Genomic DNA, 24,964 nt, shown 5'->3' on the forward strand with positions numbered 1-24,964 from the left:
CAGACACCCCGAGTTTTGTTTACGCGGAAAAGTAAATTGAAAGTTCACAACCTATCATAGGGGCAACTATAGATACGAAGTTGACATGGAAAACTCACGTCGAGCTGAAGGTAAATCTGGTGCTCAAAGTCTTCGGCCAGAGTCGGAGAACCTTTAGTAAGACCTGGGGTCTGAGACCGATTATGGTATTCTGGATATTCATAGATTTAGTCAGACCTATCATCACGTACTCTGGTGTAGTATGCTGGCATAGAACCATAACATAAAATCAGAGTCTGCAGTGACAACGAACTACTCTAAAAGCCTAGGAAACCGCTCGCGTCTCTTCAAACATAGTCTATGAATGTAAGTTGAAGTTGAACTCCGTTGAAAAATGGAATTAGTTTCAACGTGTGTGGTGTTCAAGGCAACGAACTGGCTGATGAATTTGTGAACTGCAGTTCTCTGGTGCGTCCAATGGGACCAAAGCCAATTCAAGGATTTCATTAATAAAACTCATTCGAGCTCTTGGTGTAGTACATATGGAGGCCGCAAATCAACCAAGTGTTTCCTGAAAAGGCCTGACAGGATGGAGGCAAAATTCCTTCTTAGGCATCGTGATTACGAGGGACAATTCATGACGACGACTTATGTCCACCATGGGTATCATCGACGATTCACTGTGTACATCTTGTTTGGAAAATGAGGATAGAACAGAACATTTTATCTGCCGCTGTTCGGCGTTCGGCAGACTTAGACGGTATATTTTTTGGGGCGGATTTATTGGGAACGACCCACTTATATATCCCCATCTTCTACATCCCCTCCTTAGGCCTTCAGTACAATCCGGCCACCCACAACTCCGTTCCAATCAATTCTAGTTTGTTATGTATTTCTAAACTCTGAAGTTTTACTTATTCTCCTTTATTGAAACTAAGTTTGAGTTCTTTTTAGTATGTCTTTGTATTTGTGTCTTATTAAATACACTTTCTTTCAATTCTTGTGTGTTTTTGGAGGTAAATTAATTGAACTTTGTACAAGATTAGTAGTTGGTATTTACTAATTGCGCACATATAATTAGTATGCACATACAAACATAAAAGTGTGCATACTTTTAAATACACTTTTTTTTTTGTTACATAACGCTTTAAATTGGCTAAGAAAAGTATTTGTTTTAGGAATAGAGTAAAAATAACTCAAAAATAGCAGTTCGCCGCTTTCAAAACTAGTTTTGCAGAAGCAGAAAAAATTGTTTGTTGATAAATGTGTGCAGTTAAGTGGGCAAATTTTTAAACGTTTTTGTTTTTTTGTTTTTGAACAACAAATATGAACATAAGAGCCGTTTATTTTGAAAGTGGCATTAGCCACTTCGTACCTCCTGTGCTTAAGTGACGGGGGCTACTTGTAACCGAACGCATCTGTAAATCGGCCTATCGTCATAAACTAATGAAAAAAACCTTTTACCTTTGCTTGATGAAGTTGAACGAAAACCCGTCACGTTCAGGTATGCCACTTTCAAACTAAACGGTTCATATGTATGTATGTATATATAAAAGTAATTTGAAACAATTTGCTTTACATAACATGACTATAAGGGCTAAGCTCAATATTTAGAAGATATTTTCATGTTTCCTGAGTAATTTTATTGTGTATTATTTTACTGCTAATGAAGCTTTTGAGATTTCATTAAGCTTTGTTTATACAGACTGTATTCTATGCTATGACTTTTAATGCCCGCTGCACAACTCTCTACCTCTATTCTACTCTTATACATATATATTTTATTTGAGCTTCCTACTGAAACTCACGCCCACTTCCCCCTTTCCCCTGTTCTGCTTCAACAATCTGTTACATTTTTTGTGTTCATCGCTTTAGTTATCACCGGCTACTTTTAATTTCTCATTTGTTTCAGCTTGTTTTTGTTTTTCAAACGCGCGCACATCTTCCAACGTCATGCCATACCATTCGTCAATCCATGTAAAAGCCTGTCTATGTCCAAGCAATAGCACGTCGCGTATGCTGCGTTGTATGAAGTCTTCGACTTTTGTTTGGAAACCCCAAACTTCAAAGGAAGCATTTACCAGCTTGTAGGAACACATAATGGGTTTAGTATCGCCGCGCCAACCTTCGATGAGTGGACCGCGACCTGGTAATGGGTGAAGGCAAATGTATGTATAATTAGGATAATTTAAGCAGATATTGAAATAATTACATACCTGTTTTCTCCGATTTGAAAAATTTTGGATCTTCTTCTTTTTTGTAATGATTTTGGTTGGAGAGCACATCGAAAGCAATATCAACTTCCTCTAGTAAACGTGTCTGCAGCTCTTCCTTGCTGAGGCCAAGGCACTGTAATGGGGGTAAAAATACACCTTTAAATACTTTTTAATACCTAATTTAAAGCTAATAATACTTACATTTTCCGAACAGCCATTATTATTTTCGTATTTGGTTTTGATTGATATGCTCAACATGGGCACAAAGGAACACTGCAAGTATGTATGTACATTTGTATGTATATAGAACAAACGAGTTTATTTTTAGACTAATTGAGGTGAATTTATCCAATTATACTTACTGTGTATTCTATAGTTGGCGTAAGACGTTAAAACAGGTGTACGAGCATGGAAAAAATTAAATAAATTATTTCTTAAAATAGGGCAAAACAAGGGAGGTATGTATATGATGAAGATGCAATAGAGTGCGGAATGAATATGAAATGAAAGAAACCATGTTTTCTGGAAGAACGTCATAACCCAAGCATTTTTTTTTAGTTAAGGATGACTCGCCATTTCGATATTTTGGGTTATGACATTCTTCCAGCAAACGTGCAATATGTAAAGATGACCACAAAACAAACTTAAGAAAACAAAACAAAGTATGGTGGCTGTCGTTAACGGTAGACACTCCCAAATCGGGCCTTTTCCAGCTAAGAACCTTACTAGTATTGAATATTACGCTTAGGGCCAGTTCTTCAGTGCACGGCCGTGGCTTAAGCTCAGTTCAAACGCCCGATCTGGCTGGTTTAAACTAAGATCAGCCAATCAAATGTCTGCCAACTGTTTAAACTCAGTTCACTTAATCTAAGCTTAAACTGGCACTTGGAAACTGGCCCTTAGAGTTATTAAAACCGCCTCGTGTAGAGTATACTCATAGTCAGATATACTTGTAACTAGCAATATTTAATTTTTAGGAAACTGATCAGTATGGGGCAAAGAAGCACCCGTACAGTGGTGTTTCAGAACCATGGCAGAAATAACTATAAATAATACCAGATCCACTCGGGTAAACCCAGTCAATGGCCCATATTTCAGCGCAGCCCTAAAACACAATTGGGTTGCGGGTGGCGCGCTGCTTCAACAACAACAACGACGTTCGTAATGTGCTATATGCATATAGTTTATTGCAAGTCCATACTTTTGTGCATTTAATCGCCGATTCACTCTACGAAAACATTTGCAAAAAAAAACTTAATTAACATCAGCTTATCATGAACAAGTATTCGCGCCAGCTAGGAGTTATATATTATACACTAAGCAATGTTATTGTACACTGATAATGGGTCAGTGATAGGAAAACAGTTAGTGAATATTAAGTGCCAGATAAAATGTAGGCAATAAGCGACTTAACAACTAAGTGCCGCGCTGTGCATATATGAATGCTGTTCAATAACACTAGTTTACAAAAAAATTTAATGATTACAGAACGCTGGCGAACAATATGATAAATTTTTCTGGTTTTTTTTCAACAATAACTGCAAAAGGAACCAGAAAGCTTCTATCTCTAAAACTTCGTATGATACAGGAGCTAACAGCCTTTCTAAAAGGCCTTCCTGATATTCCACCTTGCATTTCTTTCTTTTAATCTGTTTTGTAGGGAGTAACACAAATTGAAGGACTTCTGCTTTCGCAAACCATAGAAGGGCTTCCAGAAGGGCTCTTGAAGGACGAACTTCAGAAGGCATTTTGGAGGAGTTCTTCTGAAGTTGCTTCTTTAATTCATAAAAACAATACTTCTCTAATTTAGTATGCATAATGAAATTCATTTAAAATGCTAAATAATCTGCCTTATCCTGAGTTTCGCCTGAAAAAAAAAATCACCCGAAAATTTGTCATCCGCCCATAGTAAAACCATGGAAACCAAGAGTGAAAAGTGAACCGGTTCGGGGAAAATGAAACACATGATAAGGCTGAATATAATTATACTCTCGCGGAAATTCTAAATAGGAAAAGTGCTCCTAGAAGACATGCAGCCAAGCGGTCCCTTTTGGGTAAGATTTTTAGAATGGCTTCACTTAACAAGCCCTAACTAAATTATCTTATGTGTTGTATATGAATACATGCACATACTACATACACACATATCTGTATTCTGCAAAACCAAATTAAATTACAAAAATATCACTATGAAGAGTTACAATTCATTAATTAAATATTTGTAAACTAGTGTAATCAATTATTTTGTATTGTATGTATGTCTTTGAATGTAAACATGCCGACTCATATCAATTGTGAGTTTGTTGACACTGTTTTTGACTGCGTACTTATGTAGTTTATGCACTTTAGCTTCATTAAAAACGAAAGCGTTTTAATACCATATCTAAGAGAAGAAAATGAAAACATTTGTGCACAAGTGTTTGTGCGCGATAAGCCCTTGGATGTATAGTTTTTTTTTTTATGTATATTTATATTGCATGCAATTAATTGTTGTAGAGCGCATTCAGGCAGGCGACAGATGCTGCGTCATTCACATATCGTCGTTTAAAGTACAAATCCGCGAATCGTCATTCTGCAAGACCGCGTAACTGACATTTGTGTCAAAAAAATATTTGCTCACCGGAAGCTCTTGGCATCAAGCCCTAATCCATTTATCCCTAATATCGATACTTAGATATAAGAAGAAGAGATAATTAGGGATACAAGAGAAAATCGTTTTGAAATAGGACTAGCCTTAATCCCTCCTACAAAATCTTGGAATTTTCTTGATACGCGGTTTTGTACTTTAAACGACGATATGTATGTAAATATATGCAAACTTCCGGCAGAATGTCTCAAACGATACAGATTAGGGACGCATAAATGTGCCAATTCGCACCCAACAGTTTAGGGCAAAAAGTGTGTAAAAATGGCGCCGACATACCACCCACATTTTGCGTGTTTAGCTAACGTCGGCAGTACCAAAGCCATAAATTACCGGAACTAAAGGCAAGGAAGTGTTTGAAACACCTGTATCAGGAAATGTTATGACACACGTTTGTATCGAATTACTGCTATTAAAAGCTTTAAACACGCGAGCCCCCTCCATAAGTATTGAGTTTCAGCTATTTTTAAGTGAGCATGCAATGAATGCCCTTCGTGATTATCAAGTATTGTTTAAAAACAGAATTTACTATCGTGTACCTAGGAATAGTAAGTTTTTAATGGGAATGATGCAAGTGTTATTAATTATTTAAAATTTGGAATTCGGAACGGAACTAAAATGCGCAAGCTCATGAGTATATTTATTAAATTGTTAGCGCATCATTCAACTAAAATACAAAACAATTTAATATGCCACACACTTTGGTGCGGATGAATAGCGTGAAAAAAGAGGTAATGAGTGGGCGGGTAGCATTTAATATTTGTACTATAAATAGGTTTACGAGAAGGAACACATTTTATCCACGTATTTCTATGTATAACTAAATATGTGCATATATACTATGTATGTATGCAGATGCTTATGTACGTTACAACCGACAGGTGGTTGGGTGGATTATTAATGGCATACTGGCCGTAAAAACAAACGATGAAATAAAAAGATAATGAATGCGTCTTAATTAAATGGCAAAACTATGAAAAAACTTAAGTAGAAAAAATATATATTGGAAAATTATAAATGTTGTATAAATATGAATGATGACTTGGGCATTTCAGCCGTTACCTGTAATTGTGAATGGGTAGTAATTCCAAGATTTTTCTGTGATATAAAAAACACGCGGGCAAACAGATTGTACCCAATATGGTAACCGGCTATAGAGAAAAATTAGGAAATGAGTTATATTATTTATTTAACACTACCACGTATGTACTATATGCACCTCTTCCCTCTCACCTTGACAAATGTATGCGTTTTTCTGTATATTGGCCTTTGCCATGAGCAGGATCTTCACATTCAGAGCTCTCCACAACTTCAACGCCTTCGCCATCACCCGATTGTTCCAAGCTGTGGCGCGCAATCATATACAGCTGTCCGATACGATACTAAAATAATAACAGATGCATTATTCAAATATGTACATACATTGAAAAGGGTGTACTTTACTGTGGAACAGCACAATATTTAATAAGCAGTCCACACTTACCTCTTCTACTGTGAGCGGCATGCAAATGCGATACTCCTTGCATAAGACCATTTTGCTGTGCCAGTCACACGTGCGTTAGAGCTAAATATCTATTTGTTGTTAATTAAATTTTTTCTAGCACTCTATTACAAAATATATTTTTATTGCCCTTCCTTCCTTTAACGTATCCTATGCGCTTTTAACAGCTCCTCTAATGACCAACATCCCCATCCGTACGTCTGTGTCTTTTAACAAAAATCGCTCTTTTATAACCATTGTCAGCTGCTAGGGTTGCATGCGGGTGCAATTTAAAAGGGAGCAGATGCTTATTTTGACGTCAATTGTTGTCTATTTGGTCCTTAACCGATTCCGGTAGTGCATTTTGGTCCCAACCAAATATTTGACAGCCACTGTATCGTTTTGATGGCTGGAGAGTTGCCAGCGGCCAATATCCCTCAACACTGAAAAATAAAAGGGCTGTTCAGGATCTTATCAAAGACAACAAACGTAAATCTATAAGCGACAACTCGCTAAAGTCAGCGAGTGAAGTCTGAAAGGCATATATGTAACAAAGAACGTAAATCTATAAGAAGAGACAACTCGCTGAAGTGTGGCGAGTAAGTCTAGAAGGTTTGCAAGAGGAATTCGCGTCCGTTTTGACATCAAGTTTCGTAAATGAATTCGCCGCACATTTGGATTCGCGGCGACAAAGAACGTGGAGAAAAAGTGATTGATGATAGAAATAAAGAAATGAAATGACAAAACAAAATGGCCGCAACTCTTTTTGTTTATTTGCCGAAGGCATTTAACGATTTGCATGTGCATGTGCATAAATTAATTTATCTTATAATTTTAAACAAATGTAAGTAAATTAAGTGCATGCGCTATACATGACCTTTACAAACTTCTTGTTTAATATGGAAGTTGTAAAGTAATAATTATGAATGAAATTACCCACCAAAATATACATTTACAATCAATAAATTAAATAACAATAATAATAATAATAAATAATTTGTCCAAATATTCACATGCGATTTCCTTCCAAAGATATCTACATTCATTCCAATATGCGTACGTACTTACATATGTCTCTTCTTATAGATTTACGTTCTTTGGATCTACTTCATTTTATGATTTTAAACAAATATAAATAAATAAAATATGTAAATGCGCTATGCAAGACCTTTATTAACTTCTTCTTTAGTATGGAAGTTGTAAAGTTGTAATTTATGTATGAAATTACCCTTTTTACCTATTTAGATTTACGTTCTTTGGATTTACGTTCTTTGTCCATAATAAAGAGATGGTGTGGCAGCATTACTTTTCAAACTGATCCTTTTCTGGCAGCACCGATAGCCGTGCAACTCTGTGTGATTTTTTGAGACTTGGTAAATTTTTCTGTATTGCGTTTTTTGCTTTGCAAGTGAAAATTTGTGAAATAGACCTCGCCGTTGTTGGAGAATATAAAAAAATATATTTTTTGGAACTCCTTTAAATTTTTGGTTGTATAAACTAATAATAAATAGGTAATTAATGCACAATGAATATGAATTGAAGATAAATTGCTGTAAATTGTTGTGTTGTGACCTCTTGTACTACATATATGCAAATTTTCTTTATACTATTGGGCCTTTCAATGGCATTTCAAGAAAGTAACATTGATCTAAATTTAAGTGCAAATTTTGTTCTCTTTTCGTTTTTCAGTAAGCAGAACACTTATAAAAGGAGCAGGTGTAAAGTGTCTAGTGACAGCACAACAACGACAAGGCAGGCATTTCGATGCTAAGGATCCGCATCAAAATGGGTCCACAACAGCGTAATAAAGAATGGACTTGCTGCTTTGGTTTGCACGTTCATACCGCCACCATTATGATTGGCCTCTGGCATTTGGTGAGTTCTTTTTTTTTAATATTTATGTAGAAGCGAATGTATGGTATGTATAGAAGCTTGCTGGGCGCAAAAGCTTGTACATATGTGTGATTTTAGTGGTTTCCGATTGTGTTTACTTTGGACGGTGATTTCCTTGCCGGTGGCAGATTTCTTGGCAGGTGGGAAAACACAAATACTGCATAGGACAAGCAAAATAATACCAAGAAAGTTTGAAAAGTATTTGTCGCTTGCAGTAGAAAGTAGAAAGAAAAGCAGGCGCAACAAGGTGGTAATTATAGGCTGACGTTGATTAGTTAATAATGCGAACAAAATTGGATTATTGTATTGACGTAGATTTTGATTTTGCTTATATTTATAGAAAGGACAAAGTACATAGGTTAACACATAGTTTAAAGGTTCAACTTTGAACGCGCCTTGATCATTAGTGTACAACCCAATACAATTTTTTAAAAAAGTGGTTGTACGTTATCTAATATGTTGCCATATCTAGCTAGTTGAAAAACCAAATGAAAATATATTATGCACTTACATGCAAGACTCAACAAAGGAAGTAAAGTAAAACATAAAAAATTAATGTCACATGAAGCGCCACATAAATATCTAGGTAGTCGCACCGAAAATTAATTTTGTTGACTTATTTTTTTAAGGCCACAGAATATACATACATATGTACAGTATCGGTCATATCTATAGCACGCCATTTCAAAGTGATATTGTGTGCCACTTATGTTTATTTATTTATTTTTAAGAATTTTCAATTAAAATACAGTTCTTAATCTAACAAAACCCATATAAACCCAAGTTTAAAAACTTATAGAAAACTACAAAAAAGTGCAACAAATTTTCACCTAAATTTCAAACTTTTTTCTCGGAAGTGTTTGAATTTTTCTGAATACACAGTTTTATAGCCCAATCAATTTTAGTCTGATACTGTGCAAGTTTCAAGTGGCTAAAAGTTACCGCTGATTTTTTAGAATTTTTTTCGGCAAGGATGTTGCGGTTTTCTTCCATATACAAATAAATTGAGTTTATTCATTATATGGAAGCCAATGCGACAAAAAAATTCTAAAAAATTAACGGTAATTCGTAGCCACTTGAAATTTGCACATTATCAGACTAAAATTGCAGGGGCTAAAAAACTGTGTCCTCAAAAAAATTCTATCACTACCGAGAAAAAAGTTTGAAATTTAGGTGAAAATTTGTTACACTTTTTTGTAGTTTTCTACAAATTGTTGAACTTGGGTATATATGGGGTTTGTCCGAAAATGAACAATATTTTAATTGAAAATTCTTAAAAATATATAAATAAACATAAGTGGCACACAATATCACTTTGAAATGGCGTGCTATAGATATGACCGATACTGTATGTAAATACTATATCTGAAACGAGTTTAAGCAAAAGCAGCTTTCAGCTAAGTAAGGCAGTTATTCACCAAGCACGTACAGCTTATTTGGCCATTTCCCAGAAATTTGGTTTATTTTGTTTCACTGTTTTTGCCTTTTTAATTGCCAGTTCACGTTTCATAATGCTAAATAGTCTAGCTTATACCCCATAGCATTTGTGTATATATGTAATTTAAAATGCTTCACAGCAAAATCGAAAGTTTATTTTTATTTCTTCTCAAGAAAGCAGTTTATTTGAGCGGCCATTAAACACCAATGTGCGAAACATGATTATTTTTTGTGTAAACGCTATTTATACTGTTTGTAGGTACGCATGTGTGTGTATACACACCGTATCAACACTTCTTATTTGTCATAAAACATACAATTAAATATTTTTGTTGCGATGACTCATGAGATAATATACGCCTAGTATAGGCAAGCCGCCAAAGTCAACCGCAAACAAATGTCTAAGCTTTGAACACACATACATACGTATACCCGTCGTGTGCTTGCATTCGAATTACTCTAACCAGCAATGAATAAATATATGTATATATTTAAATTCTTGCTAAGCCACGTTTATTGCTTAAACGATAACCTTTGATGCACGGTTTCTCATTTCTTGTTTCATACGTATTTAAAAAAAAAAAAAAGCTCGAATGGCAGTACAAAGCCCTCAAAGCAGCTGTTCCATCTTTTGTGGTTACCTTGCTATCAATATTTTTGTTAAACATTTGTACCGCTTTATCGCTTGAAGTGCTTGTATATAAGTGTACAATGCATTACATAATCAAGCTTAGAGCGTAGATGCCTTACCCATACATGCAGATTCTACTAAACCATCATTTACTGAATCTCTGCATTGTGTTATTGTATTCTGCCATAAGTTCACGTTTTTATGAGTACTGACAAACGCCATTGTTTCTGAATTACAATGCTTACCATGCATTCTGGCGATTATACAGCTAGTGGCTGCGCTGTCTATTGACTTTGCTTTTGTTGCTAATATTTATATGCATATGCAGTACACAGCTGTAGCTGCTGTTATCTACATATGTACGTATACATACATACTTAAATAATTATGTATTTATCATACATACATCTATGTATATTTAATGCATGGTACGGGCAATATGATAGGCATTATTCAGAAGTTGCTTATTTGCAAATTCTTATCTATCAACTCTTTGCACAGTAATACTAATTATGAGTTAAATTGTTGTTGTTTCTTTTCGTTTTCATTTTACAAGGTTTTGTACAAATACACAGTATGTATGTAAATGTATGTGTATGTATGTTTTGTAAATGAATGCATGCACATAAGTATATAAATGTGTGCATATGATGACGTTATACATATTGAACTGAACGCCTTGCTGATTTATTCTATTCTATTTGATTTATTTGATTAGCTGGAAAAAGGTGGTTCGCTCATACATATGCAATTGATTGGAACATTTTTTGTCAGGCCTAGGCGTCTTTGAACTTTTTATGAGCATTGTTGAGAAAGTGATAAATTAATAAATTTTAAGCTATTAAATTAAATTTAAATCTACGTGCAACAATCTTGAACGGCTTATACAAATTTTTTAGAGTTTCCGGATTAAATATTTTTTGTTATCAAATTCCTTTAAGGACCTATAAATCTTTTAGCAATGATGCAATAGAATAAAATTCGCCTTGGAACCACCTAAACTTTTGAATAGAAGAAAGATTTCCTAACCTTACCTCAAAATATAAAGTTGTCTAAAAATGGCACAATTTTTTTATCGCCTAATATGTATTTTTGTCGTGTGAAAAATAATAGGGACGCGACCATATATGAAAGTCTAATTTTCAAACTTTGTAGAAAAATGAGAAATATTCAAATGCAAATGATAATAATTCAACAAAGTTTTGCGACAAACTTTTTGTTAAGAATAATAAGGTGCACATTTGCAGTGGCTAAGAATTTGCGGTGTTACATATTATATTCTTCGATACAAAAAAAAAAAATGCAGAACATACTTTAATAAGTAGGTAGTTAAATATTAATCACATTTTATAGGACCTACTCAACTATTTATATTGAGCTCGAGGCCGTTTTAAATGAAAATAGTGGAAAAAAGCAAACGATAATTTACAAGGCGTACTTAGCACGGTGCCAAGGGAACTGGCTGAGCCAGTGGGATCGTCGGTTCGAATCCTACTGAAAGAAGTCTGATGAGGAAATGTGGTGATTTCCGAAATAGCTATCACTTCTACCATTTTTTCAAATTATTGTTGCTTTTCCACAATAAATTTTCATTTAAAAAATGGCCTCGAGCTCATTATAAAATTGTTGAATATAATTGTTAAAAGGCCAAAAAATAACAAAAAACAAATAACTTAAGGACGAGCACACCTAAAAGTTAAGCATTCTAAAAATAGAATTATTAGCACAAACCAACAAAACCAACAACCACATGATCAAGTGAATTGCAGCGGAATAGCTGCGCTTGATTGTGTTGGCATAACAAAAATGAAAATAGTGGAAAAAAGCAAACGATAATTTACAAGGCGTACTTAGCACGGTGCATAGGCAACTGGCTGAGTCAGTGGGATCGTCGGTTCGAATCCTACTGAAAGAAGTCTGATGAGGAAATGTGGTGATTTCCGAAATAGCTATCACTTCTACCAGTTTTTCAAATTATTGTTGCTTTTCCATTTTTCATAAAAACCTTGAAGCACCCCACAGATTTGGCCATTAATTAACAAAAATTTGATAGGGATTTTAGAGTGTTGCAGCAGAGAAAAACTTCCCAAACTCATTTTATTCAAATATTTTTCAAAACCTTGATAACGTTTTGGCGTATTCAAAGCAAAACCTGGCTTCATATGAAAAAAAAAAATACAAAATACAAATAAAAAATATGTATGTAATTCGGTCTTTTGGGAAAAGATGTATTTTTAATTTTCGTTGCTTCCTGCATCAAAATGTAAGTTTTCATAAAAGTTGGACTTATCCACTTTTCACCTTTAAGCCAGCGATATATCAACTCAAAAAAGAAAAATAAAGCAAAATGAATTTCAGACATAAACTCATATGCAAACATACGAGATATATTGCTTCAAAAGATAAATATTTAACACAAAATATGCAAGCAAACATCTTTGGCTCATTTATGAATAGCAGTTCCTCATATACAACAAAGATAGAAGCGTGACACATGCACCTCAGCGGTGTACCTGGTGTAGTCGGTTCGAAAAAGTAAAACTGCTTCAGAGATGCATGAGCACGCTTGGCAACTGAATGGTAATGAGCTGAGCTAGGGGTATGCAAATGCAAGATCGGGTTTATTGCTGCTACTGGTTACTAAATATGAATCTTTTATAGTATTTTAATGCAGCTAATCCATAGTGGAATCTTTGCGTGCATTAATCGTCTTATCAGGAACTCAAAATGGATGTCCAAACATACCACCTAGACTGACTGACGGGCTGTAAAATGCAAGAAAAATAAATTGTGCAAAAAGAGTGCAGGAAGGAATAGCTAAATAGAAAATTAAACAAATTTGTTAAAAGAATGAGGTGTTAAGGCAAACATTGGGAGCGATAAAAAAGCGAATCAAATAGGAAAATATGCATGTAGGGTTGTCACAAAACCCCGCATAGCTAAGTGAAATCGTTAAGTATTTGTCATCAAATTCTTCTATCGGTGGGGCAATGCTGATGATTTAGGACGCCGCCTTTTTTGAATCGAGGACGTTAATTTTCATGCTGCTACAACAGCAGCCACATTTCACGCATATCACATTTTTGCAGGCAAGCAATAAAGAAGCTAGCTACGAATATGTAGGTTGCATTAGGTTCCAGTACTAAAAGTACCCTATACTTGAAAAGCAAACCTACGTGTTGTACAGCATGGCGAAGAATAACTGTTATGCATTTGTTTTTTAATAGAAAACATATTTAATTCTTAATTTTCCACAGATTTTACTTTAATTTTATTAAGCAGTTTTAAAACTTAAATCCTTATTTCCATTTGTCAGCAGTGCTAACTTTGGGAGAAACGTACACGCAAGTCTTTTTAGGTGTATTTTTTCTTAGACTTTGTATAAAAAAAGACAAAAGAAAGGGTTGGTCGAATGAATGGCCGTCCTAGTCACCAGTTCCGAGTCTATTCGTTTTCTGAGTATGAGGCTTTATGTTCGACAGGAGGGGGGAGTGTAAAGAAGTGTAATGATATAGAATAAATTAACCGACGAAGACTTGCTGCCGCTTGTGTAAAAACTAACCAATAAAATTCAAGTAAAATCTGTGGAAAATTTACGATAAAATACTTTTTTCGCAAAATCTACAAAGGATCCTTTTAGTAAAACAAGTAACTTTTAGCAAAAAAAAACCGACTTCAACTCCCATATAAAAAATATATATATATATATCTCATGATCCGCTGATCGGATCTTAACCAGATTATTATGGGACCTCCTCTGAGGCACTCCCTTTCCGATGCAAAAAGAATTATCGAAATCGGTTGACGTGGTACAAAGTTATGCGGTAACATACATAAAAAAAAAAAATATATATATATATATCTCATGATCCGCTGATCGGATCTTAACCAGATTATTATGGGACCTCCTCTGAGGCACTCCCTTTCCGATGCAAAAAGAATTATCGAAATCGGTTGACGTGGTACAAAGTTATGCGGTAACATACATAAAAAAAAAAAATATATATATATTCCGACGAACTGATAACCTCCTCCTTTTTTGGAAGTCGGTTAAAAAAAAATGGATAACAGTAATTCGTCGCCACCCTGTATAAACGACACAAAATAACGTCTAAAAAAAATACAAAATGAGATCAACAGGGTTATGCAAAGATAAGTGATTCCGAGATGGAACAGTTTAACACTTAAGCAGACAGGTTTACAGACAACAACAACAACAACAGACAGGTCACTGCCTACTTGCGGAAATGTTGTCTGTTATAAGCCTACTTAGGGTTCAGTCTTCATTTGGTACCTCTACAGACCATGGCGCACAGCCAGCCAGTTTAACTTATCCTAAACCTAAACAAGACAAACCCTGCAACTACCATAAAAAATGGAACGCAGGAGGATGTATACACAGAACAACAACTACTGGGTGAACTAAGGAATATAGCCCGCTAAGACGTACCTAACGAAGAAGAACCAACGACGATTTAGCAAGGCTATAAATAGTGACTGACAAACAGAAATTATTCAGAACGAAAAATTACACTTAAGATGGGACAACACCGAAACCGGTTTATCTCCAAACCAAAGTAGCAAGGTATCTCGGGAAACGACGAGGTATTCGGTGCGCTCCAATCTAGTAAATCGTGGACATCATTCAAAAAGCAGCCCGAATCAAGGGAATAGAGTCAATTAGTTAGTACTTGAATCGGTTAATTACCAGAGGGAATAAGTAAGCATTTTTCCGATATGGAAATTTTGGTGCAGTTCGATTCATTTTAGGGAAATCCATCAAATATCATAAAACTTGGTGTTTGCTGACTTATTCCCTTTGGTTATTAACCCATTCACTTATACTTTCACACTAAGTCCGCGATCACCGAAGAATCTTGCAAAATCAGGCCATTGAACGGCGCGTTACGCTTCAACAGCAACACGCGCTTTTCTTGTGAGACACTTTTAGTATTTCAGTATACGAGTATGTATTTGGAAGTACATACATATTATTTACGTTTGTCTCGACAGCTTTCCGGCTTTTAAAAGAAGCTACGTCAGGGTATATACTTTTGCTTGCCCTTCTGATACAATGCGCTAATTGCTATATAAAGCATACAACTCAAAAAATATAAAATACAACAAATAAAATAACAAATCATATAAAATAAGCAAATAAATGCCTTGCCTGTAAACGTGATTTCAATTCAGCTGACTCTGCCGTAATATCTAATAACAATTCGGGTAAACATTGGCGCGCTGCGCCCGTTAATTATTTTTTAACATTCATTGAAGTTTACACTAATTTGTAATTCAAGCTCTGAGATTCAGATGCCTGCTTTTTTTCATACGTCTTGACATTTTTTATTGTCTTCTTTTTGTCATGCTACATATGTATGTACATACATAAGTAATTGTATTGAATTTAACCATGCCGGACATGTCTTTATGACGCGCACGATAAATGGAAATTTTGCTTTAAATAAACTTCAATGTTATTTTTAGCTGGTGGTACGCCTCTTCGTACATATGTATGTATGTATGTAATTGTATATGCGTATTTGTTACTCCAACCAATTTTCGCTTTTGAAATCGTGGTTTGCTTATTTCGATCGACTTCATAACAGAACGTTAGCACTTTTTCCTATTTATTTCCTTCCCGATATTATACAGTGGCGGGCAAAAGAGGATGAATGGTGTTTCGTTTTTAATAAAACAATGTTTTTCAAGCTAAATTTTTTGTTAGTTTTTTATAAAAATATGTTTCATACTTAAAAAAAAAAATCATATAAATCACGCTGTCAAACTATATACAGAATTTAGAAAAATATCACAAATTTTTATCTAAATTTCGAGCTTTGTAACCAGAATTTTTATAAAATTTTTGGATATGCAATCAACAGGCCTATAAAATTTTAGTAAAATAAGTGTAAATTTTGAGCGGCAAAAAACTGGCATTAATTTTTAAATTTTTTTTATTGACGGCGTTCTGCACCGTTTTTTCTAATAAACACGAATTTTTTGTGGAAGACTATGCGCAAGACCGTTTGCGAAAAAAATAAAAGCCAACGCCAGTTTTCCTAAATTTCGCTCCTCATATGAAAAAAACCGCAAAAGCCGTCAGCAAAAAAAATTATTAAAAATCAATGCAAAATTTTAGCCGCTCTGTACTTTCATCTATTTTACTAAAATTTTATAAGCCTGTTAACTGCATACTCAAAAATTTTATAAAAATTCTGGTTGAAAAGCTTGAAATTTAGATAAAAATTTGTAAAATTTTTCGAAATTCGTAACAAGGTTGCGAATATTGGGTTTTCACGTTTTTAAAATATATTTAGAAATGTGTTGTCCAAGATTAAATAAAAACCTCTTGTCATTAATGTACTAGTATTCTTAAATCATTTAGCATATCTTCTATAATAAAGTAGGGAGTTATTGAAAGCACTTAAAAGTTTAAAGTTTTTTGCTTATCTAAAATATATCAAAGAATAAAACATTTAAAAAAATTAATGGGTTCCTTATAAACAGTAAAAAGTGTAGACTTTTTTGGGAGAATCTGAGAGTTTGGAAAACATGATTTTTCGCGTTTTTAAATTATAGTTAAATTATAGTTAGATTATCTTTTCTATAAAATTTCTAAACTGCTAATTCAACTGTCTTTTCAGTTTTTGAATATTTTGGCACTCAGTCTACTCGCTGTAATATGGCGCAATCCGCATATGATGGAAGAGCTCGAGAGCGGCTACGACTATACAGTCGATTTAAGCGCGCCCGCCTTGCCCACACCGCTTAGCAAGGTGGATCCACCATACCCATATCGCGATCATTCGCTCAACTATCGCAAACAATATCGTAAGTAAAAATAAAACTTTTAAATCCATTATTTCCCCTGCTAAACCCTATATTCCATTTCTCCTTATATATTTTACAGAAAATTTTGATATGGGCGGCTTAGTTTGCACCTGTATGATCGCTATTACACTCATGATGATCTACGGCACACTCAAGGGTAAACCCTCACATTTGTTACCATTTTTCTGTTTGCAGCTGTTTGATTTTGCCATCACTACGTAAGTTTAAAATTAACATAAATCATATAAAATCTTTTTTTTAAGCTTTCTTTCTAATTCTCTAACACAGTCTCACTGCTGCTGGCTACATTTGTTACCTACAAGCTATACACCGCCTAATCGCCGAATCACACCGCCTCCCTTGGCGCGAGAAATTACTCGAGATGTCACAGGAAGAGCTGATGGTTATCGTTTTGGTTGTTTTCATTTGCATTGTCTTCTTGAAGGCCTATGCCATCGGCGTTGTTTGGCGTTGTTACAAGTATCTTACGCTGCGTCAGCAAAATCTACGCACCCTTCTCCCTTGTGTGATGCCTGAATTGGGTGGCGCTGGACTGGTGGGCGAAGAGCGCGCCTACACAACACTCTTGCCAAATTATGACGAAGCTATTGCACAGTATTTGAAGCAAGCACCACCACCATCCTATCAGGTGGCTATGTCCAACTATCAGCGTGTCGATGCCGAGGTAGATGCGGCCAATAATGTGGTTGCTGCTGGCGCTGCAGTGGTCACCGCTGACGATACCATGGACAACAACAATGATACACCGAACAATAATAACACAGTGCATGTGAATGCAAATACACCGCCAATGAGACGAAATGAAGCAAGCATCGGCGCTGAGAGTGTTGAAACCGTTGCTACTGCCCCCACTGAGTCGGATAATATCGCTGCCCCTGCGGCTGCAGCAGATACAGTACGTGCTACTGGCGAGTTGACGCCACCGCCCCCTTACATTAATGGCGCTATCAGGGTGACCGTTGGAAATGGAGAGCCGCGCTTGGGACAACCACAGTCGCCACAAGCAGACAATAGAAATGAGAGTCAGGCTTAAGCGCAGTGAGTGATTATTGCGGCAATACGCGTTATGCCTGAGGAGTTTTATGAGGATGTGAAGAGTGGTTTTGTATATGAAAAGACAGCGATTTTCGTAACAAGTTAAGAATGTTCAAATAACAACATGATTGTATATCCACAGTTTGTGAAGAGTACGGCTAAATAATGGCTTTCGTGAGAGATATTTTTTTTTGTTTTTCGTAAGGACGTTTGGCTTAAATTTTGACTTGAATTGTAAATGTTTCTTTTTGTGACGCTCAAGTTATGGAAGCAGAGACTCCGTTCCGAAATTGTTGGAAATTTTTTTGTAAACAAAATATTTATTCGCACACCAAAAGAAAAAAAAACGTGGAAAATAGTTTAAAGAGTTTTTTTTTAATAAATGATGCTCGCTATTTAAGTTTTTCTGATTAGAAATTTTCTAACTTTGACACCGTAGTTTCTTAAGAACGCAAAAAATGGGCATTTTTGGAGCGCTTAAAACCTTTAATTATTGTTGAGTCTCGGTTTTATGCTACATACTACGTAAATTTTCAAGAAAAATATTTTTTGCTTTAGGTATTGAGTGGAGAGATTGGTATATAATTTTTTGGCAGCACATTTTTTTAGCTATCTTTGGTTGTTGACATTTTCGATGCTTTTTTTTACTAAACAAAATTTAGGAAAGACACGAGTGATTGGAAATAAATATACATACATATAAATAATAGAATAGAAACTAAAGTAAAAAGGTTTTAAGCAAAACTAAAGAGAAAATTATTTATCAGAAAAAGTCTCCAATGCAAAAATTGCTATAAAACTAACAAAAATTGTTAAAATTTTCAAACACAACTGCGAAACTACATTATCAAGTGCTAAAAAAAGATGCAAAGCAAAAAAAAAATACAATGATAAACAATAAAAATTAACAACTTTTCGCTCTAAATGTATGTATTCTAATATCACACACACAGAAAAAAAGGAAACAAAAAAATTTTACTATTTGAATGAATGCTAAAGCGTGTTAAAAGTGGAAGTGAAAGTAATACCCCAGAAATTTAGTGATTTTACAAACGATTTCAAATAGTGTATGAAAACTGAATGAAATTTTAAGAATTGTATACAGCAAAAACTACTTAAACGATAAATAAATACCAAAAGCTAAGCGTTAACAAAAAGAAAAAACACTTGCAGTAAATAATTTGGATATAAATACATACATTATACAAAAATATAAGCGTATATGGCTAAAAACTTGATAAACACACACACACACAAACACGACTACTTACACATATATGCATATTCAACTAAATGTGTTGTTAAGGGTATATGTCGCAAATAACGACGTTTTTATTGTGTAAAGAAATAATGTCCAAAATATACTTATACTAAAAAAAAAAGTAGTGAAACCATTATCTACAATATAAAAAATTACAACTAAAACATATTTTAGTTTTGAATTTCTGCACTGTCGCACAATTTAAATTTCAACGTTTAGATGTAAAATAAACATTAAATTGTTATTTTTATAAATTACATCAAATTCAAAGGCATTAGAGTATTTTCATATTATTTACTTATTTAGTATACCTAACGTTTCGGGTTTTAAATATTTACATACAAAGTCTCATATCCACGCAAACCTCGTAAAATTGTTTAATTTTGTACGGAAACCCGGTTTATTTACGAGGTTTACACAGTTACGAGGCATTTATACCCTGACTTTTTTAATTTTTGTTTTATCAAAATTTTTTGTTATTTTTAATTTCAAAGTTGTATATCACATATTTTTTAATTTAAAATTTTCCCTCTTAACAACTTCTCACGCGCCACAACAACTTATCACCACCGTTTGTGAAAAAATATTTTGTTCTTAATTTCGAAATTGCATAACATGTTTTTTAATATTTTAATTTTTTTATAACTTGTTTTTTTTTTAATTTAAATTTTTTCCTCTTACAATTTTTTATGCGCCTCAACAACTTACCATGTTACAATTTAATTTAATATTCTTTTGATTTATGTATTTCATCAAAAACATTTTAGCCGCTAGTTTTTAGTATTCCAAAATTTACTATATCCTTTTTGTAATATCGTATAAGAAGACTTTCGTATAATTATAACTAAAATATTTATCAAAACTATTATGCAATTAAATAATGGTTATTATCATATATTATATTATACGCATAATATAATGAAATACAATACATATGTACTACACATTAAATATAGAAAAACTTACAAAAAAAGTATTCGAATAACGGTAGTTTATGATACGAAGATTTGTCATGAGAGCGCGCACTTGTATTGCGGTGCAATCAGTGTGCTTTAACTTGTGGATAAATAAAGACAAAAAACAGACAACATTTGGTTTGAGTTTGCTTACTATATTTACAAATTTTTTGCTCGAAACATGACATTTTCATAGTTCCAAGGTCTACTTCTGTGCGTTTGTTTGACCAAATGTCTTTCATCTCTGACCACGATTTAATTTTTTGTTCGTTCGACTTTAAGTTAAATAACAAAGCTGAAGAAGAGACGAAGTTCTATTACCGTGACTATAAGGCCATTAAATTTGATGCGTTGTTTTCGGATTTAAACCGGATCCATTGGAATTTTTGTTGGCAGCTAGTAACTGCTGACGAAAAACTAGACTTCTTGGTACAAAATATCTTATATTTCTTTAATAAGCATGTACCTATTCGCCAGTGTATCTCTAAGTCACGCTCCTGTCCATGGTTTAACAAAGAAGTTAAATTAGCGATTAAAAAGCGTAATATTTCCTACAACACCTGGAAAAGGAGGCCAACAGAGGAAAATTGGAACCTCTACAAACGTGCCCGGAATTCGGCTACTATTTCTGTACGGCTAGCTAAGAAGAACTTCTTCTGCGCAAAGCTTAACGTATCGTTGCCTCCTAAACAGCTCTGGGGAAATTTGAAAAGGTTGGGCGTGCGGTCAAGCTCAGAAATACCCTGCTCACTTGATCCCAATGAACTCAATAATTTTTTTGCTTCAAGTAGTTGCTTGACTAATTACACGTCTGTAACAAATACCACTTCTTCGTCTTCTGACCAACACACCCTCTCGAGATTTCAATTTAGTTCCGTTTGCGAGGAGGAAGTGGCCAGATGTGTATGCAGTATTAAATCTAATGCTGTGGGGAATGATGAGCTTCCGATAAAGTTTGTCAAATTAATTTTGCCTTACATTCTCGCTTGCTTTACACACATACTCAATCACTGTTTAACCACTTCGTGCTTTCCATCCAAGTGGAAAGTAGCAAATGTCACACCAATAGCCAAAAAACCTGGTGCCTCTCTGATTTGTGAATTCAGGCCCATAAGTATATTAACAGGACTTTCTAAGGTTTTTGAGATGCTTTTAGCGCAGCAAATATCCGACTTCATTCATAAAAATAAACTCCTAAACCCTCTGCAGAGTGGTTTCAGAGCTGGTCACTCCTGTTCTACTGCTGTTGTTAAAGTCTTAGACGATATACGTCAGCCATTCGATCAAGGTCATTTAACACTACTTTGTCTGCTTGATTTTTCTAAGGCTTTTGATTCTGTAAACCACAATTTATTGTGTGAAAAACTAGCTAAGTATTTCAGCTTCAGCAAAACTGCAGTAAAACTCATAGAGAGCTATTTGAGCGACAGGTTTCAAAAGGTGAAAATCGGCAATAATTGTTCTAACCTCGTGCATATATACTCTGGTGTCCCTCAGGGATCCATATTGGGCCCCCTTTTGTTTAGCATTTTCATAAATGACATTTTCAGCACCTGCACTCATGCGCGCTTACACGCCTATGCCGATGATGTGCAGCTGTATGTTTCTAATAAAATTGGATCGATTCAGGATATTTGTCTACAACTTAACGAGGACTTAAGCTCAATATTTGCATGGTCTAGGGAGAATTTACTTTGCCTCAATGCTCAAAAATCTTGTGTAATACCTGTCGCTAAAGATAAATTTTTGGCATCGGATATTCCCAACTTATTTATTGGTGCCAACCAGCTTAAATTAGTTGACAAAGCCAGGAATTTGGGTTTCGTTATTAACTCTAGACTTGCGTGTGATGATCATGTTAATGAAGTTGTGAGTAAAATATTTTTTACTCTACGATGTCTTAGAGTAACTTCACCTTATGTACCGGTAGCCACTAAGAAAAAGTTAATTACAAGTTTAATTGTTCCTTATATCACGTACTTTGAAATCGTCTACGGCAAATTAGACTCTCATTCACTCCAAAAATTGAATATCGCCATTAACTCTGCCACAAGGTATGTATTTGGTTTAAAGAAATACGATCATCTCTCATCTATGCGTAATTCTATACTTGGCTGTGATTTACAAAATTTTCTGAACGCGCGTAATTGCATTTTTATGTTCAAATTATTTATCACGAAGAGCCCGGAATATCTGTACAATAAACTTAAGTTCTCCAAGAGTACACGTTCGTCAGGTCTTATTCTTCCGAGATTTAACTATTTATTCACTTCAAGACTGTTTTTTATTAATGGGGTAAGGCTCTGGAACTCCCTTCCACTGTCCTTGAAGAACGCGTTGCACATAGGCAACTTCAAAAAACTCATATTTAACTTTTTTTCTTCCAAGCGTGATCAAGAATAGTGGTTATAAGCTTACCTTTGTTTTATTTTAGAATATATGATTTGTAATTCAACGTTCACATTACCTTAATCTATATTGTAATATTAATTATTATCTGTACTTTTTATTTTATTTCTTGCAATTTGTTTGTATCATTGTGCAAGTAAAGATTACATCTTAATGCACTAATGTTTTCAATATAATATTAAATAAAATAAATTAAATTAAATGCATCCTTGGTTCGAATTAAATTAAAATAAGTTTATTGGGGCATAGAACTCTAAAAAAAGTGTAGATATTATTAAATCAATAGAATTTACATAATTTCTGTCATTTTGGAGTAACTTGAACCACTCTACAAAAAGTATAGAGCTTTTGAAAACCGACAAAAGTCTCCACCGAATTTATTCATTAACCGGAACCTTAACTCTCCACTCACGAAATCATACGATTTTTTTTAAGGCAACGATCATTTAAATACGTCAATGTGAGTGTTTTCAGAAACTCCGCTTTTGTAGACGTTGTAAATTATATTACAAATCCACACAATCCTAAACAAGTTTTAGGTCCGTTTGCACCATGTCTGTGGAGAATGGAGAGTTTCTAAAAACACTCAAAATATGTATTTGGCGTTTTTAAACAGTTAACCTGCGTTAAAGTCGCATGACCTCATGAGTGGAGAGTTAAGGTTCCGATTAATGAAAAAATTCGGTGGAGACTTTGTCGGTTTAGGTTGGGAAACAAATCGACAGCTGCCTTCCCCTTTGTCAAGTTATACCAGTTTCTGCATTCCTAGTGCAGGCAGATCCTTCTAAACACCGTCTTTCGAATGTGTTTCCAAACGTTGTTGCTATCGCTCCCTGCAAGCTTCTCGTCCTTGTCCGAAATCATCCTTGTTTCTTTGCCATATACACAAAACAGGGGGAATCTATTTTTCAATTTCTGACTCCAAGTATAAGTTCTTGACAAGATTGCTCTTGGTGTTCAATATGTTGGCTCCTAAGTAAACAAAGAAGATGTGTGTTTCAGTACCTAGCGACTCTGTGTGTTGCTAAGACGTAGATAACTAGTTTCTTTTTTCCAACAAATTTCTATTTTCCTCTAAGCTGGAAAGTCTACCTTGACAACCCGTCTGCGTGCAGCTTGTTAAATAAAATTATGAAAGAGTCAGCCTTACGCTTCCAAACTTTATCTGGGCACAAGATTATCAATATTATTTCTCAATTACTTACACCCATATTTCTTCTTAGCTGCTTCAAATCAAGCCGATACCCACGGTAACCATATTTTCGAAGTGTAAATAAAGGACAAACTTTCAAACATATTTTTTTTTGTTATTTTATTAAATTCAATAAACATATACGTTAGCTCTGATCCAATACTTTTCGTGTAAAATCCTGTTAAAATGTCGAAACAGCAAAATTTCTCTCTGAAGTGAGAGTACAAAGTGAGTAACAACCAAAAAGGACGGGAACAAAAAAGCATTTTCCTGTAAAAACGTCAACCAGTGATGGCTTGACACTTTTCATGATTTTAAACACTCTCCAAATAGCACTCTCATTTACAGGATTTTTGAGGAATTTGGAGTATGGGATCATTTATCCTGTAACTTCCAGCAAGTTTGTGTTAAAACCTGTAAGTTCATGGAGTACTGGATCAGAGCTATTAAGCCGTATTACTATATATGAAAGAAAAAAGTTAAGTCTGTCAGTTATATTTTAACATTTATGTTGCGAAACAAATTTTGGGTGTAGATTTTTTTATGAACCCCCAAAACCCCTACCTTCGTTCCCCCTGGTTTTGATGGTAGTCGGAAACTAGGTTCCATCTAAGCCCCTATGGAATGATAGTGAGCCCTTCCGAATACATTTTTCGCTTAAAAAAAAGAATGTTTACTTCTGCGAAACTCGCTCAACTATTCGAAATTTTTTTTCAACTTATACGGTTGACAAACGGGCTCACTTATCTGCATAAACAGCCTTTATTTGCATTGACTCAGCAGCCGAACAAATGCACGGAATTTTTGGGAATTAACTCGGATCTGGGGAATTTTCGATGACAACTCTGCAGGGTGGGAGAAATGGTCAGTTTGGCGGCGTTTTAGTGAAGTTTTAAATTTTCGAATTCCGAAAAATTTCCTTTTTTTCGACAACTAACAAAAAAACGGATATGATGTTTTTTTTTGTTTTTTTTTT

General features: G+C 34.6%; 2 protein-coding genes across 2 annotated transcripts; one reads left to right on the forward strand and one right to left on the reverse strand.

Moving 5' to 3' along the window:
• Positions 1–923: 923 nt before the first annotated feature.
• rdgBbeta (cytoplasmic phosphatidylinositol transfer protein 1) lies at positions 924–6,727 on the reverse strand. Its single transcript, XM_017633838.1, has 8 exons — positions 6,452–6,727; positions 6,323–6,403; positions 6,073–6,221; positions 5,902–5,990; positions 2,558–2,565; positions 2,397–2,468; positions 2,196–2,328; positions 924–2,125 (listed from the first exon to the last, which is right to left on the reverse strand). Exons 2-8 carry the CDS (start codon positions 6,371–6,373, stop codon positions 1,851–1,853), a joined length of 777 nt encoding a protein of 258 aa, XP_017489327.1. The 5' UTR covers positions 6,374–6,403; positions 6,452–6,727; the 3' UTR covers positions 924–1,850.
• A 945-nt stretch (positions 6,728–7,672) lies between these two features.
• On the forward strand, positions 7,673–19,995 carry LOC108377574 (lysosomal-associated transmembrane protein 4A). The gene is made up of 5 exons (XM_017633848.1): positions 7,673–7,830; positions 8,009–8,194; positions 16,928–17,114; positions 17,194–17,332; positions 17,403–19,995. Exons 2-5 carry the CDS (start codon positions 8,084–8,086, stop codon positions 18,166–18,168), a joined length of 1,203 nt encoding a protein of 400 aa, XP_017489337.1. The 5' UTR covers positions 7,673–7,830; positions 8,009–8,083; the 3' UTR covers positions 18,169–19,995.
• Positions 19,996–24,964: the final 4,969 nt, after the last annotated feature.

Source organism: Rhagoletis zephyria, unplaced genomic scaffold (genome assembly GCF_001687245.7).
Source record: "Rhagoletis zephyria isolate East Lansing unplaced genomic scaffold, Rhagoletis_zephyria_1.1 Rzeph_scaffold_00107, whole genome shotgun sequence".
NCBI lineage: Eukaryota > Metazoa > Arthropoda > Insecta > Diptera > Tephritidae > Rhagoletis > Rhagoletis zephyria.